Source organism: Juglans regia, chromosome 7 (genome assembly GCF_001411555.2).
Source record: "Juglans regia cultivar Chandler chromosome 7, Walnut 2.0, whole genome shotgun sequence".
Lineage (NCBI taxonomy): Eukaryota > Viridiplantae > Streptophyta > Magnoliopsida > Fagales > Juglandaceae > Juglans > Juglans regia.
In genome coordinates, this window is record NC_049907.1 from 3753922 (window position 1) to 3770833 (window position 16912).

The 16912-nt window shown below is 35.5% G+C and overlaps 2 protein-coding genes across 2 annotated transcripts; both read right to left on the reverse strand.

Moving 5' to 3' along the window:
* Positions 1 to 12240: 12240 nt before the first annotated feature.
* LOC108995291 lies at positions 12241 to 12843 on the reverse strand. Its single transcript, XM_018970825.1, has one exon. It carries the CDS (start codon positions 12841 to 12843, stop codon positions 12241 to 12243), a length of 603 nt encoding a protein of 200 aa, XP_018826370.1.
* A 470-nt stretch (positions 12844 to 13313) lies between these two features.
* LOC108995292 lies at positions 13314 to 14594 on the reverse strand. Its single transcript, XM_018970826.1, has one exon. The coding sequence runs from the start codon at positions 14592 to 14594 to the stop codon at positions 13314 to 13316; it is 1281 nt and encodes a 426-aa protein (XP_018826371.1).
* Between the last annotated feature and the right edge of the window lie 2318 nt (positions 14595 to 16912).

Here is a 16912-nt window from a genome sequence, read left to right on the forward strand (position 1 = left end):
TCATATTGCTTGTTCTCTTCTTATCCAAAATAAAGAAATTATACGAGAAAAGTGACAAGTGGAAGGCCCATGAAAAATGACTTACAGTTAAAATCTCGACAATGTCGACGCATCGAAAACGCATCGTTAATTTACTTATATGGCCTAGCTTTTTCTTCGACTATATATAAATGTTAAATAGATAAAGGTTTAAAAGACTTTTGATTAAGATTGAATGTTCGAAAAAGATAGGAGATATCAAGTGATATAGATAGAAGATTCAAAAAGAAGATATCAAGTAGAAAGAATTTCGAACTATCAAGAAATTATCCATAATAGAAGCTAAACAGAAATTAGTTACTACAGAAAAGAGTTATCGCGACATCTCAGCAATCCGTCAGGAGACGTCTTCACGATAGATTCTATCCGTCAGTAGAATCCTACTGAAACTAGAACTCTTTCCAGATAGTTTATTTAAGAGATTCTACTGGTTAAGATTTTTAGAGATTCAGATCTTTATATTTTCTAGAGCACTTTCCAGTGCATATTTTAGTGAGAAAATTCTTTAGAGAATTTTTATATTGTTTCTCTCAGAGAGTGGTATTTGAGTGTGAGAAAATTCTCTTGAGATTTTTCTAGTGTTTTATCTCTCTTTTTTGAGTGCGTGCATATTCCATGTTGGAGAATTGATTGGTCGAGTTTCAGCCACTGGAGTTTCAGGAGAAAAACTAATGTTTGAAAATCGTCAGTGGTTCTGGCTGCTACTGCGGTAAAAGACAAATGGGTTATTTGTCTGGTTAAGTAAGAGTGTCAATTGACAAAGGTTTTGTAATTGGTTTTCGAATAATAAAATTGATTTTTCTGGGTTTAACTGCCCGTATGGTTTTACCTTTAAAGAGTTCTTTAAAGGGTTTCCATTCGATACCAATCTTGGTGTTACATACTTTGTTTATTTTATGTATTTAATTGTTTATCAAATTAATTGTATGCTTGACGACTAACTAATTTATTGAGTGAATTAGAAGATATTTTCGCTGCATTACAGGAGTACTTAGGTAATTTCAATATATATATATATATAATAAGATATGGTTAGTGACTGAAAGGGATCATACTCACATGGATAAAGAAGAAGCAGGTCGTGATAAAAGCACCCAGAGGTAAACGACATTAGTAGGATTTCGATGGAGGATGGAAGCAATATGTAATCACCACTTATTCTAAAAACTTAAACTGTAGATAAATTTTATTAATTATTTTATATCTTAATACTCTCTTTCATGTGTGGGTCAGATTCTCTCTCAATGAGTAGCTCAACAAGTAGAATATTTAATTAAGTAGGATAAAGTATAGAGTTAGAGTTTGAACTCAAGTTCTCTGCTCTGATACCATATAATCACTACTTATTTTAAAAATTTAAACCGATGAGAAGAGATAAATTTTATTATTTATTTTATATTTTAACAAGAGAGAATAAGAGAAGCTTCAACAAACATGCTTGTGCCTGTGATATAGTAGCCTCCATGATCTCCGTTATATTTGGTTACGGTATATTCCTTCTTTCCATCCATCTTCTCTCCTCACTGGTTAATTTCATATATATTTAAGACCGAAATGGTCATGCTAGCTGCTTGTTAATTTAGAGGATTACGGCACTCTTTTTGTCAAAAGAAATAATCGTACGTGGCTAACACACAAGCTAGAATACTCGTGTGGAGACATATATCATATAGGTCTTTGTTTTCTATGTATGAGCCATATAGTCAAATAGAGTAACCGTAGTTTAATTTTTATTTTGGTATATCATGCATGGATGAAGATACCGGTGTAATGAGTGGAGCCATGATATTCATTAGGGGTGCAGAATCGGGACGGAATTTTGGATCCGGTTCGGAGCTTGAAAATTTATCCGTTCGGATTCGATTACGGATTTAGTTTTTAATCTAGTTTTCCGTAATCTTTTTTCTTTTTTTTTTCTTTTTTTTTCTCTCTCTTAAAGACACTATTTTTTGTGCAAATTTGATAAGACAAGTTATTTAATCAGTACTTGTACATAAAATATTCAACAATAATATTTATTTTGTATTGTTATGTATTAGTTGAATTAATTGTAATGTATTATTATTTATTTTATTTTTTATAAATTTATGTTTTGCATTATTATGTAACAACAATATTATCTATTTTATATTTTTATTTATTTTGCTCTTTAATTTATTTCTTAATTAGTTGGAGTAGTACTGGGCCTAGGAGATATAATATCTGAATTGTTATAATAAGGTATAGGGGTGTGTAAAATTTCGAGAATTCCGACTCCGTCTGACTTCCGCTCCGTCGGAGTCGTCAGAATTCGGAGTCGGAATTCGGAGTAGCTCCGAATAACTATTCGGAGTCGGAGTTGGAGCTACAAGGAGCTCCGACTCCGACTCCGAATTTTTTTTTAAACCCAGTTGTAAAACGACGTCGTTTTACAGCTGGGTTTAAAAAAAAATTATTGAACGACACCGTTCCACTTAATATGGAACGGCGTCGTTTCATATGTAAATAACCTCAAAAACTCAGCCCCAAGTCCCCCGTCCCCCTTTCTTCTTCCTTCTTCAGTTCTTCTTCCTTCTCCCTTCTCTCTTGCGTCTCCCGTCCCAGTGACTGAACCAGTGAACTGTGAAGCCGTCCTCACGTCTTGTGTCTTTCTTGTCAGCGTGCCGTCGTTCGTCGTTGCTCCTCCGTGCCGCCGTTCCTCGTTGCTCCTCTGTTCAGCTTCCACCTACGGTGAGCCCTAAATTTATGAGCTCTAAATTTAATTCAAGCACGCCTCTTATGAATTGGAGCCAGCAGTTGTGATTCTTGTGAATTGGTTGTATTGAATATTCAATATAGTCCCAACACGGCGCTCAAAACCCTAAATTTTACATTGTATTGAAGACTTGCGCTCGAGCGAGGTGTCGAGCGCACGTTGTATTGAACATTGGCTCGAGCGATATGTCGAGCGGAAGTCGAGCGAACCTCTCTGGAAGAGTTCTGCTCGAGCACTACGTCGAGCACTCATCGAGCAAACCTCTCTGGATGGGTTCTGCTCGAGCGCCACGTCGAGCGCACGTCGAGCGAACCTCTCTGGATGGATTCTGCTTGAGCGCCACGTCAAGCGCACGAACCTCTCTGGATGGGTTCTGCTCGAGCGCACGTCGAGCGAACCTCTCTGGATGGATTCTGCTCGAGCGCCACGTCGAGCGCACGTCGGGCGAACCTCTTTGTATGAGTTCTGCTTGAGCGCCACTTCGAGCGCACGTCAAGCGAACCTTTCTGGATGGGTTCTGCTCGAGCGCCACGTCGAGCGCACGTTGAGCGAACCTCTCTGTATGGCTTCTGCTCGAGCGTACGTCGAGCGCACATCGAGCGAACCTCTCTAGATGGTTTCTGCTCGAGCGCATGTCGAGCGAACCTCTCTGGATGGGTTCCGCTGAGTCTAGCGCACGTCAACCGAACCTCGATGTAATAATACATCAATACGATAATATATTATGATACAATAATACATGTCCTATTGTATAATACAATAGCCTAGTTTATTTTTAAATTAATTTTTTGCTTCTAATTTAATTTTTTCAGTTTCATTGATTGTGATATGGATCCTAGACATAGTGGAGATGATCGTCCACAAGGGGATGTGGCGGATGCCAATGCTACAACTCCTACACCGGTGGGTACTTCCACCCCTAGAGCCACATCTAGGGCAGCTACATCTAGAGCAGCTACATCTTGTGCGAGTAGTCGACTCCCACTCCTAGTTGATATAGAGGATGAGAATATATTCAATGAAGAGGAGGAGATGCCCATTGAGCAAGATCAACCACCACGACCTTCTAAAAAGAGGTCGTGGACATGGGAGCATTTCACCAAAATTCCTGGTGAAATTGCGAACCCAGTAGCAAGATGTCATTACTGTGGATCACTTTGTGGATGCCATTCGAAGAAGCAAGGTACCAGTGTATTAATAGCACATCTAAATGGTTGCCAACGATATAAAATAGCGAAGGGATTGCAAGCCACTGATCAGGCCAACCTCAGTTACCAAACTTCTACAGCCACTGATGGTACACAGACTAAGAAATTAGTCATCCCTCAATACAGTGAGAAGATGTTGAGGGACATGCTTGCAGAGAAGATAATTACTGATGAGATGCCATTTACCACAGTCGAGAAAAGAGGCTTTCGAAAGTTTCTAAATTTTGTTGAGTCACGATTTCCCATTCCATCACGGTATACAGTGATGCGAGATTGTATGAAGAGGTATGCGAAGGACAAGGATGAGATAAGGAAGATGTTTATTACCACTGGCCAGAGAGTGTCTTTTACGACTGACACATGGACTTCCATACAGAACGTCTGCTACATGTGTATCACAGCACACTACATTGATAATAAGTGGATTTTGCATTAAAAAATTATTGGTTTTAAAGAAATTGTGGATCATAAAGGTGCATCCATTGGGGCAAAGATGGATGATTGTTTAAAGGACTGGGGAATTTGAAAAGTGCTGTGTATTACAGTTGACAATGCCAATGCCAGTACGAATGAAACAACAATTGATTGGTTTAAGTGGAACACGATGGTGAGAGATGATGTCATTCGGGCCCACGAGTTTATTCACGTTCGATGCTGTGCTCATATCATTAACCTCATAGTTGTTGAGGGATTAAAAGAGGTTCATGATTCCATAACCTGAGTCCGCAACATTGTACGATATGTGAGGGGTTCCCCTCAAAGGCTTGCCAAGTTTAAGGCAATAGCAGAAGATCTGAAGATTGAATGTTCTAGTATGCTATGCTTGGACGTTCTGACTCGATGGAATTCTACATACATGATGTTGGATGTGGCACAGAAGTACCAAAAAGCATTCGAGCGGATGGAGGTTGAGGATGGGGGCCTGAGGTATGTTTTGTTGGAGCCAGCAGGACAGGGGCTCGGTGCGCCGGACGCACATGATTGGACCAGTGTGAGTTATTTTGTTGAATTTTTAAAAACTTTTTATGAGATAACCATGCGGCTATTTAGATCCAAATATACGACTGCGAACTCATTTTTCAGCGAGTTTTCGGAGTTTCACTTCCAGTTGGAAGATAGTTGTACTGACTCTGCTGGATTGTTATCTGCTATGGCTACGAGGATGAAGATCAAATATGATAAATATTGGGGGAATATTGAGAAGATAAATAGATTGCTATTTGTGGCTGTGATCCTTGACCCCCGAGTTAAGTTGGCCGTTCTAGAATTTTGGGTAAATTCCATCCTCGGGGCAGTGAAGGCTGCAGAGTTTATTAGATTGCTAAAAAGTGATGTTGATGACTTATATCATCACTACAGTACTAGTGCTCAGCCTTCATCCGCAGTTGGTAGCTCCTCACATTCGAGGCCGACAGGATCGACAGTTTCCTCAGGTGATACTGACCCATCTGTAGGGGTTAGAGGCAATCGTATTATACGGCAGTATCATCAACTCATGTCAACAAGGAATATTATGCATTGTACATCTGAGGTTGAACGATATTTTATGGAAGCTGTCGAGGCACCTAGTGATGTATTTCAGTTATTAACTTGGTGGAAAGTTAATTCCACCAAGTATCCAGTCCTTTCCCTTGTGACCAGAGATGTGCTAGCCATTCCTGTCACTACAGTTGCCTCAGAGTCGGCATTTAGCACTGAAGGTCGCGTGTTGGATGCTTATCGGAGTTCATTGTCACCGTCAACCGTGGAGGCCCTCGTTTGCACACAAAATTGGATAAGTGAAACGCACATTGGACTAGATATCGTTGGCGTTGATGCCGAGAGCTATAGGCTTGAATCGGGTAAGTTTATATGCTTTTAAATAATGATTTAATTATTTTTAATGTTTCTAACTTCTACTTTTTATGATTTTATAGATCTAATTGTGAACCCTAACATAATTACCGATGATTGAGAGTCTGGAACGGACGCTACTTGAGAGTTGAGATGGAGTTGAGAGAACCTCCTTTCTTGGTAAGAATCAAATTATTCTTTTACCGTATTCAATTTTTTATTATCAATTTTTTTTCATCTATTGATTGCTACTTTCTATCTTCATTTCAGGCATGACCAATGGAACAAAAAGTATTTGAATGAAATCCGTGTTTAATTTTTATGTAGTTATATTTCAAGATTGAGTCATATTGTTATTACGTTATAAATGAGACTGTTATAACTTATGGTTACATCATACATGTTATTTACTTTTTAAACTATTTATATAGTTATATTTATGTAGTTATATCCCGAGCAAAGACGTGAGATAAGTACTCTTTATTCTATAATTTCTATTAGTACTTATCCATCCTCTCTCAAACGTTTATAATTTATTATCCAACTGAAATTAATCGAATTATACAAATTCGTACCATCATTCTTTTCTATAAAATTTTAAATTTGTGTAATTTTCAACTCATGAGTCATGAGCACTTTTAATGCTAAATTTCTGGCGGACATAAAACAAATTAAATATATAATCAAAATTCAGTAACAAAATCAGAACGAATATTTAAATTATTGAAAACTCTTGAATAAACCAAATATTTATAGATGGTTCACTTTTAAAAAAAATATATATGTTGCTCACTATCTGAAACGAAATTGAACAACAAAATTTAAATAATAATAAAAAAAGAACAGAAAACAACAATTAGAAATTTATTTATTTATTGAGTTCGGAAATTTAATTCGGAGTCGGAGCTCCGACCTCCGTTCGCAGTTCCAATAGGAGTTCGGAGCTCCGACCTCCGATTGGAATCGGACTCCGACTAAGTTCGGAGTCGGAGTCAGAGGGAAAATTCGGCTCCAACTTTTGTCGGAGTCGGAGGTCGGAAATGATAACTCCGACTCTGTCGGAGTCGGAGCCCACCCCTAATAAGGTACATACATAACATTAATTATTGAAATTTACTATTTATCATTCTCATATATTACACATCATGTTTTTTTTAAAACTAATTGAATTCTATTTATCATCTATTTTGTTAATTTTTTTAATTTTCGTTCTGAAAGGCAGAAAATTTTAGAACCAACTAGCTCTTTTCTCTATATATGTTTGTTCGTGGCTCTATAACTAGACTAAGAGGAATACTACAAAAAAACCTTACACCATATGCCTCGCTCTATGTAACCAATATGTGATTTGTCATTTTTATCATTTTATTTAAACCCACACATATTTAAGTATTAAGATAGAATGACAAATCACGTACTGTTGATTAAGTGAAGGTGTGTGATGTAAGGCTTTTATATAGAATTTCTCTTAGGGATTGTTTGGATGTTGAGATGGTTTTATCACATCTCATCTCAACATCCAAACATTATTTAAACATACATTTTTCAATTTCAAATTTTTCATTTAATCATTATCTAATTATTATAATTTTTTCAAACTTTCAAACAAAACACAAAAAATAATTCAACTTTTTTAAATCTTAAAATAAAAATTATATTATAAAAATATTTTAATTTTATAATAAATTTATTCAACTTTTTCTCTCTCATTTTTTAAAATCTCATAAAATATCATAACTTAAATAATTTCATTAATCTTCATAAATTTCTCATTTCATCTCATATCATTCCCTAAGCATTCCCTTAGACTAATCACCATCTCCATTTTTTAATCTTGTTGCAATTGCTCCCTTGTCCCCCGGCCATCTGCAAAGAATTGGTTTTTTTTTTTTTGTGAATTTCAATTCTTTATTTGGTGCTGAAAGAGATATCGATCGATGTACGGTATTTTGTTCGACTGGTCTCATGTGAATCAAAATCAAAACTTCGTATGTTCTGGGTGATTTTGATTTTGTTACATGTAACAAATTTCGGGTTGAAAGAACAATCTTACTTCGAGGAGGACCTCGTAATGAAAAAGAAGAAGATAGAAGGAACATTAGAATATTTTTGAACAGTTTGAATAGATTTTCAGAATACAAGTCGTTCAGTACATTTAGCCAACATAATGGGCTTGGACTAAAAATAACATCAAAATAATTAATAAAACAATAATCTGCAAACTAATTAACACTACAAGCCTAAATGCTGAAATGCAAGAATTATAAATAGGTGGTCCCACTGTAATGGCCATCACTAAAGTGTAACCGATCTGATTCAGTCTATTTTGTACATTTTTTAGAATCAAACTGGTATACACTAGTTTTGAAAATTTAAGAATCGATACCAGACCGATTCATTACCAAAATCGAAACTTTCGATTTTTCTAATTTTGAATCGGTCCAGTTTTTCCAGTCTTACAGATTAATCATGTTAGTGATAATGTGAAGTTTATATATACTAAACTATTAGTCTATTTATATTACAGTATAAGTATATTATTTTATAATAATTAACATATATTAGTATAGTATTAAATTTAATTATAGTCTATATAAGTTCTAGACTTTTTATATGAGTATATATGATCAAATGTGTAAAAATATATTTACAAAAACAATATATATATGTATATTATAATTTATTATGCTAAAAATGTATTTATCATTGATATATATCAAAGGTAAGTATATATTAGTAACTTAATATTAATATTTATGTTTAAAATTAAAATTTTATGTTATATTAATTTTATATTATAATATTAAAATTTATATGTTATATTAAAAACTATAAGATTAATTTTATGTTATATCACATGTTATATTAATTTTATGTTATAAGATTAATAGACTTAAATAATAAGATTAGAATTTTATGTTATATTAATTATAATAATATATATTTAAAGTACATTATTATTATATTGTAATTAATATTATAATAATAGAAAATTTTAATGATGAATTTGAGGACAAAAATGTACTTGCCCAAATAAGGGCAAAAACGTAATTGTGCAAATGGGAATAGTGTGAACTTAAAATAAAATCCACTGTTCATGAGGAAGTAATATTAGAATAATAGAAAATTTAATTGTATTTTTAATGATGAATTAGAGGACCAAAAAGGTAATTACGCAAATGAGGGCAAAAACATAATTATGTAATGTGAACTCAAAGAAAGTGTATTTGTGCAAATGAGGGCAAAATAGTAGTCGTTTGATGTGAACTCAAAGATTAGAGGACAAAGATGTAATTAGGTAAATGAGGACAAAAACATATAATTGTGGAAGCTTTTTTTTTTTTTGAAATTGTATCTCTGTATTCATTCATTGAACTATAAAATCATTACATGATTTTTCCTTACAAATAATACTCCTAATACAATTAGGAGTCTCTTCAATCCAAACTAAATCTGTATGTAAAGATAAAGCTTCTTGAGCTAGCACATGAGCTGCCGTATTTGCTTCCCTATAAACAAAATTAACACTCCAGTTCTCTATAGCATTTAACATCTTCTTGGCATCTTCAATTACACCCCCATAAGAGGAGTAGTCTTCATCCCCTTTGTTTACAGCATTCACTATTACTTGAGCATCACCCTCGAATAAAACTCTGTTGAAGTTGAGCTCTCTACACACTTCCATTGCTTTCCATAAAGCAAGACATTCGGCTGTTGCAGAGTCTGTCAAATAAATAATATGTTCTCTTGCAGCAACCAAGATTTCCCCTTCCTCATCTCTAATAACCACCCCTAGCCCCACCTTTCTATCTTTTCTCGACACTGCTGCATCCCAATTAGCTTTAACAAAGGACTCTCTTGGTCTGCTCCACGAAACAGCTCCTCTTTCTACTCTTGGAATTGGATTCTGCTTTGCATTCTGTTGAGCCAGTTGGAAAGCTCTCAATTCATCTCTAGTTGCTTTAATGACTTGGCTTGGACTTTTGAAAACTCCCTCAAAGATGAACTCATTTCTTCTTAACCATATGTTTCTCATAACCATAACAGTCTCCTCTAACACATCTTTGCTTACCTTCTCCACCAAACTGTCCCATAATTTTAATAAATCAGTTTCATACAAGCTCCACTTCTGTATGACAATGTTTGATTCGGACCAAACATCTGCTGCTGCTGGACAGTACCAAATTGCATGCATCACTGATTCATCATCATTTTTGCATATTGGGCAAGATGAGCTATCTGTTATTTTCCTCAAAGACAGATTCATTCTAGTTGCTAATAACTCCTTCATAGCTCTCCACATAAAAATTTTTACCTTCCCTGGAATATTCAATCCCCATACTTCCTGCCATCGAGCATCCCCTTCTCTGCCCCTTGAACTTTCACCCTTCAAAGCTTCTTTCTTGTTCATTTCCATCTGATATGCACTGCTAACAGAAAATTGTCCCTTTTTGGTACCTCCCTAAATTATTTTATCTTCAGAGTTTAGTCTACTAATAGGGATGCTACATATCTGTTCAACTTCTTCTTGAGTGAAAATTCTTTCAATCAGTTGTTTATTCCATTTTCCTTCAGAGATCAGCTCACTAACTTTTGCTTCCTCAGTTAAAATCGAGCAAGGAGATTGCACACAGTAAGATGAGGGTGTTTGAAGCCGTTTCTGCCCCCAAATCCTTATGCTACTCCCATCCCCAACTCTCCACCTTAAACCATCTTTTAACAGCTTCAAAGCCCCCCATACACTCCTCCATATGAATGAGGGTCTATAACCCAACTTAGCTTCAAACAAAGAGACTGTGCTAAAATATTTTTCCTTGAAAATCTTGGCTGCCATACTCTTTGGATTCTGTAAAAACCTCCATCCTTGTTTTGCCAACAAAGCCACATTGAAGCTCTCGAGATCTCTGAAACCCAAGCCTCCCCTCCCTTTTGATTTTCCAAGTTTTTCCCAGCTGCACCAGTGAATATTTTTGCTACTAGACTGGTTGCCCCACCAGAAATTTGCCATAAGAGATTTAATTCCTTACACAGATTTTTTGGAAGTTTAAACACACTCATGGTATATGTTGGAATTGCTTGTAATACTGCCTTGATCAAGATCTCCTTTCCTGCTGAGGACAGAAAAGAGTTCTTCCAATTGCTGATCTTCTTCCACACCCTTTCTTTGATACCTCTAAATGTATTGTACTTGGATTTCCCTACAACAGGAGGCAAACCCAAGTATTTTTCATAGCTACCTTTCATAACTGAGCCTCCTTGCTCCAAAATCTTCCTTTTTTCTTCATTCCTTGAGTTAGAGCTGAAAAAGATTGCTGTTTTCTCCTTGTTCAAGAACTGCCCTGATGCTTTTTCATATTTCAGTAGTAATTCTTGGATTTTAATCCACTCTCCTGCTACAGCTCTTCCAAACAAAATGCAATCATCAGCAAAAAGTAAATGGTTAATTTGAGTTCCACCTCTTGCAATTGTGACTCCTCTTGTGTGACCCCTAGAATCAGAATGATTAAGCAGTGCACTAAGCCCCTCAGCACAAAGAATGAATAGATATGGTGACAAAGGGTCACCTTGTCTCAAACCTCTCAAAGGAAGGAACCTTGATCCAGGGCTACCATTGATTAACACAGAATAGCTCACAGTTGTTACACATTTCATAATAAGTTCAATCCATTTCCTGCAAAAACCCATTTTCCCCATAACAGCCTCTAAATAACACCATTCGATCCTATCATAAGCCTTAGACATATCTAATTTGATAGCCATATTCCCTACTTTGCCTTTTTTCCTAGCTTTCATTGAATGAAGCACCTCATAAGCCACCATTATATTATCTGTAATCAACCTTCCAGGTATAAAGGCACTTTGGTTGGGTGAAATAAGAGCATTCAGAAATATTTTCAACCTATTTGCCAAGACTTTTGACATGATCTTGTAGGCAACATTACAAAGGCTTATAGGCCTAAACTCACTAGCCACTCTTGGTTCTTTAACCTTAGGGATAAGAGCAAGATAAGTGTAATTCAAAGAAGGATTCAGATCATTACCATTAAGCCATGATAAAACAGCTTTGCACACTTCATCACCTACTACATGCCAATGCTTTTGATAAAAGCATGGTCCAAATCCATCTGGGCCTGGTGATTTTAATGGAGCCATTTTTTTAAGAGCTACCTCGACCTCTCCTCTAGTGAAGATTCTGGTTAAACAAATGTTCATATCATCTGTCACACAAGGTACCACCTCCCTTAAGCTGTCTTCAATATCTGCAGAGCTCGGGTTTGTTGAGGTGAACAGGTTCTGAAAATAGTTATTAAAAACCATTTCAATCTTCTCAGGTTTGGTCTGCCTCATGTTATAATCATCATAAATCTGCAAAATCATATTCTTTTTCCTCCTTTGGTTTGCACAACAGTGGAAAAACTTAGTATTTCAATCCCCATGAATGTACCAATCCAACTTGGCCCTTTGCCTCCACTTTAAGTCCTCCATCTCAAGACAGGTCCCTATCTCCTCTTGTATTTTCTTTATCTCCATCATATTGTGACTCCCTTCATCTTCTTGTAATTTTTTAAGCCTTTCTGTTTTTTCCTTTATAAGTCTCCCCTTATCTAGAGTAATCTTCCTGCTCCAGCTTTGAAAGGCTTCTCTACTGTCTTCCAGTAGCAACTGCAGATCCTTTTCTGTGTCCCTACCCATTGTTTTCACTTGCCAAGCTCTTTTTATAACTTCTTCACAATCTTCCTCCAAAGACCATTTGGCCTCATATCTGAACAACCTCTTCCTCTTCCTTTCACTTGAAAATTTCTGGTTCACATAAAGTAAGATAGGTCTATGGTCAGAGCACCTAGCTGCCAGAACTTCTACCCACCCTTCCTTAAACATCCTTTTCCACCTTATATTAGCTACTGCTCTATCAAGCCTCTCTTTTGTGAAAGTCTCATCCCCATGCTTATTACTCCAAGTATATTTATCACCCTTCCACCCTAAATCAAACAAACCTCCCATCTCCAATGCTTCTCTAAACCTACCCATTTGTTTCTCTAATCTTGGATTGCCCCATTTTTTTTCATCATGTGTTAATATTTCATTGAAATCCCCTACCACACACCAACCTACCTCCTCTAATGGTCTCAATGATACCAACAACTGCCAAGCTTCTGCCCTTAGTCTAGTTTCAGGCTGCCCATAAAAACTTGTCAGCAACCACCTCTCATTATTATCTTCATTTTTAATCCAAGCATTAATGTGTCTATTGGAATAGTTCAGAATTTCCACTCTCGTCTACTGGTCCCAAAGTAACATTAATCCCCCTTTCCTACCCTCAGGTTCCACCACAAAATAGCCCTCACTCCTCACTCTTCTTTTTATACTATCACATTTGCCACTCCTTGGCTTTGTTTCCATGAGGAATATCACGTTTGGCCTCTTTTCCTTTACCAGTTGGCAAAGGTCTTGAACTGTCCGAGGGTTGCCAAGCCCTCGGCAGTTCCAACTGAGAGTTTTCATAATGATTGGTGGGGCTGTCCACCAGCCTCCACCAAAAGTTGTGACTCTTCAAGCACCTCACAACTGGTACTTTTTTGCCTCTTCCTCCCCCTTACCTCCTCCTTCCCTTCAACAGTTGGACTAAATAATCTCTTTGAAAGGCTGGAGACACTATGAGAAATAGTTTTGTCACCTTGTTCTCTTGCTCTTCTCTTCCAAGCTCCTATAGTTTTTCCTCTCCCCCTCATCTCCCTTATGCTATTATCAACTTCTTCTCTCAGAGAACTCCTTTCTTCCCTCCCTTCCTCACTTAATGTTTCCTGACTCTCTATAGTAATATCCTTCACACCCTTAAAAGTTGGTGAACTACCCAAATTACTCTCTTCCCTATCACTTCCCTTAGTCTCTTGACCTATCTCTCCCCCTTGCTCAAACCCTGAGTCAGTCTCTACCCCTCCCTTACCAACAGTCTGCTCTTGTGGAACCTCATTCACCTTCATTATAGCAGCTGATTCCCCTCTCTCTATGCTAACTCCATTTCTAGTTGGACTCCATCTACTCTCTCCTTGTTTATGGAACTTAGCTCTCACTCCAGCCCTCATCCAAGCACCAAACTGTATTTCCTCCCCATCCTTTCCCCTGCAACTTACCTCATCGTGGATAATGCACCCACATCTGAAGCAGAAATGAGGAAGTTTCTCGTATTTAACAGGTATCCAGAGAACCTGCCCTTTTATAGTAATAGTTCTTCCCCTAGCTAATGGTTTTTTTAAATCTAACTCTGTTAGGATTCTAAGAAAAGACCCCCATCCACTTCCATCAACCAGAGTCTCCACTTCTAGCACTCTACCAATAGTCTCCCCCATCACCTCTCCTCTATCCTTATTCATACATGCTAAAGGTAAGTTGTGTAACTGAATCCACATCCTTTCTCTACTAAAATCCATCTTCTGTGGAGGGATTGATCCATTCAGCTGCATTATCACAAACATCTGGTTATCAAATAACCATGGCCTTCCTTGAAGAATACGTTGTTTGTCAGCTTGGTTGGCAAAAGTCATAACAAACATATTTGTTCCAACCTCCCAGAACTGAGCTTTTCTACTAATTCTCCATACTTTTGCCATTGTATTTTCTATCACCATCCTACTAATGCTTCTCTCCACCCACACTTTCCCTACCAGACTACAATCTTCCTTGTTCTTCAATTCCTCTGGTATCTCATCGTCTAGATCGATGCATTTGGATTCCTCCTCCGTTAGTTTCATACTTTCCCACCTCTTCTCCAGCTCATTCATGTTTTCCTCTGCCTTCACCACCTTGCTTGCCACTCTCACTTATCAGAAAACAGAGAAGAACCAGCGTCTCCTCCTCTGACCACCCCTTCCCTGCCACCTTCAGTGCTCCCACTCAGCCGTAACGAAACCGTTGTGCACGTCCCTTGCCTCTCTGCCACCTCCAATTCTGTTAGAATATTTTGTGGACCCCACTTCACCTCACTCCCATTCTCGAGAGAGAAAAAGAGCGAGAGAAGACTAACCCCTAAAGAACTTATATAATTGTGGAAGCTGAACTCAAAGAAACAGGACAAAAATGTAATTTTGCAATTGAGGGCAAAAATAGTAATTGCCCAATGTGAAATCAAAGAAAATCCACTATTCAACGTTCATAAAGTATTTTTTATTTCTAATCTCTACACACCATATTTTTTAAAATTTTAATTTTTTTTAAATTATTTTTTAAATTAATTCAATTCTTCTATTCATTATTTATATATTAAATATTTGATAAAAGAAATAAATAATAAAAATTAAAAAAATGTTATGTATAGAGATTGTGTGAATAATAAAAAATTGTGTAGATTTTTTCAATATTTTTAAAGCAACGTGAATCCCACTTGGGCTAGAATTTGGGACAGAGTAATGTAAAGGACAAGTCTAAAATATATAAATTTTATAAAATTTTTGTTAAAAAGTAAATTTTATTAAAAAATAGAGTTTTTCATTTTTTTTTATTAAAAACCCCTATAAATTTGAAGTTTGTATATATCATTATTTTTAAAATATAAAGAATTTTTTATTTTATTTTATTTCTTTTTACCAGGATGACTTTAATCAACGGTTTGGTGTGTACACTTTAATTTAGTCCTTTCTTAGAAAAACATTCAAATGAGACGTGCTGATAATCTTTTGCAAGGAAAAATAGTCCATTTTTAGTGACTTTTTCCTTACAAAATAAGTCCAATCTCTACATCACTGCATTAATTAGTGTATGCTAGTGGTCGACCCTAGAATCTTTGACAAAACAGCTGGTCACATTCAATTTTATTGGTAACTATGTATATATAAATATTTATATGCCGACATGCGTGACACGGTATCAAACCACTTGCGGATATGGGGCCCATCAGCAATTAAAGAAATGTAGGTACTTTTCAAGTACACGCGTCGTTTTGTCTTTTAGTAAACATGTGATTAATGCATGATGTAATTAGAGTCTTATAATTAGAATATTATAAAGACTGAACTTTTTATTTTAAAAAAATATGGAATATTATACATTACGTACTCTATTCTTATATCATTTATAATGACTCAATGGAAGGTACTTTAAAATACATGATTTATATTTTGAAAGAATTAATTAATTATATAATTGGAATCATATTAAAATATTTTAAAAAATAAAAATTTCTTATTTTTAAATAATATGAAATCTCATATATCATCTATTCTTATATATTCATTATCATAATGAGATACACATTAATTAGATGTTGTTTATTAATTTATCGATTCTCTCGATACTTATAATACAAATCATTTTCCTAGCTAAGCTATATATATCCGTAGAGAAATGATATTTACAGTCGTGAGTGTGCAAGCGCCGTGCAGTCATTTTAAAAAAAGTGAATAAATATGAGACCTACATGAAAAGAAATTAATTTTTTATGAATGGAGCCCACTCTTTTTCAAAGCAACTGCATGACGTTTGCGCATTCTATAACTGTATATAGCATTACTTATATCCGTATTCAAACCGTATTATTGACTAATAAAAAATCTACATAACTTCTTACTATTCACACAACCTCCACACACCACACTTTTTTTAATTTTTATTATTATTTTTTATCAAATATTTAATATATAAATAATGAATAGAAAAATTGAATTAGTTTAAAAAGTATAAATTTTAAAAAAAAATTTTAAAAAATATTAAAAATTTTAAAAATTTTAAAAAAATATAATGTGTAAAAGATGAAAAGTTGCGTAACATTCCTTGTTGGCTAATAATGCTAATTAACGTCTAAGATAGAGGATAAATACGAAAGCCTTGCACGTGCTGAGTTGTCAGAATGAAAAGTACTTTCCATTTTTTTAATTAAAAATTATCTATGTTACCCAACTTTTATCGAATGTGCATGTTGCATGGTCATGACTTCATACTTACGTGGCTGGTTTTAAATCAAAATCATATCCATTAATTGGTGTTAAACTAATGAAAAATTCTATTTGTAGTCTTCAAGTGGAGACTGTATGTGCAGACACATTATTAAATGAGAGAAAACATCATTTTAAAAAGGATAATTTTATAATTTTAAAAAATTTTAAAG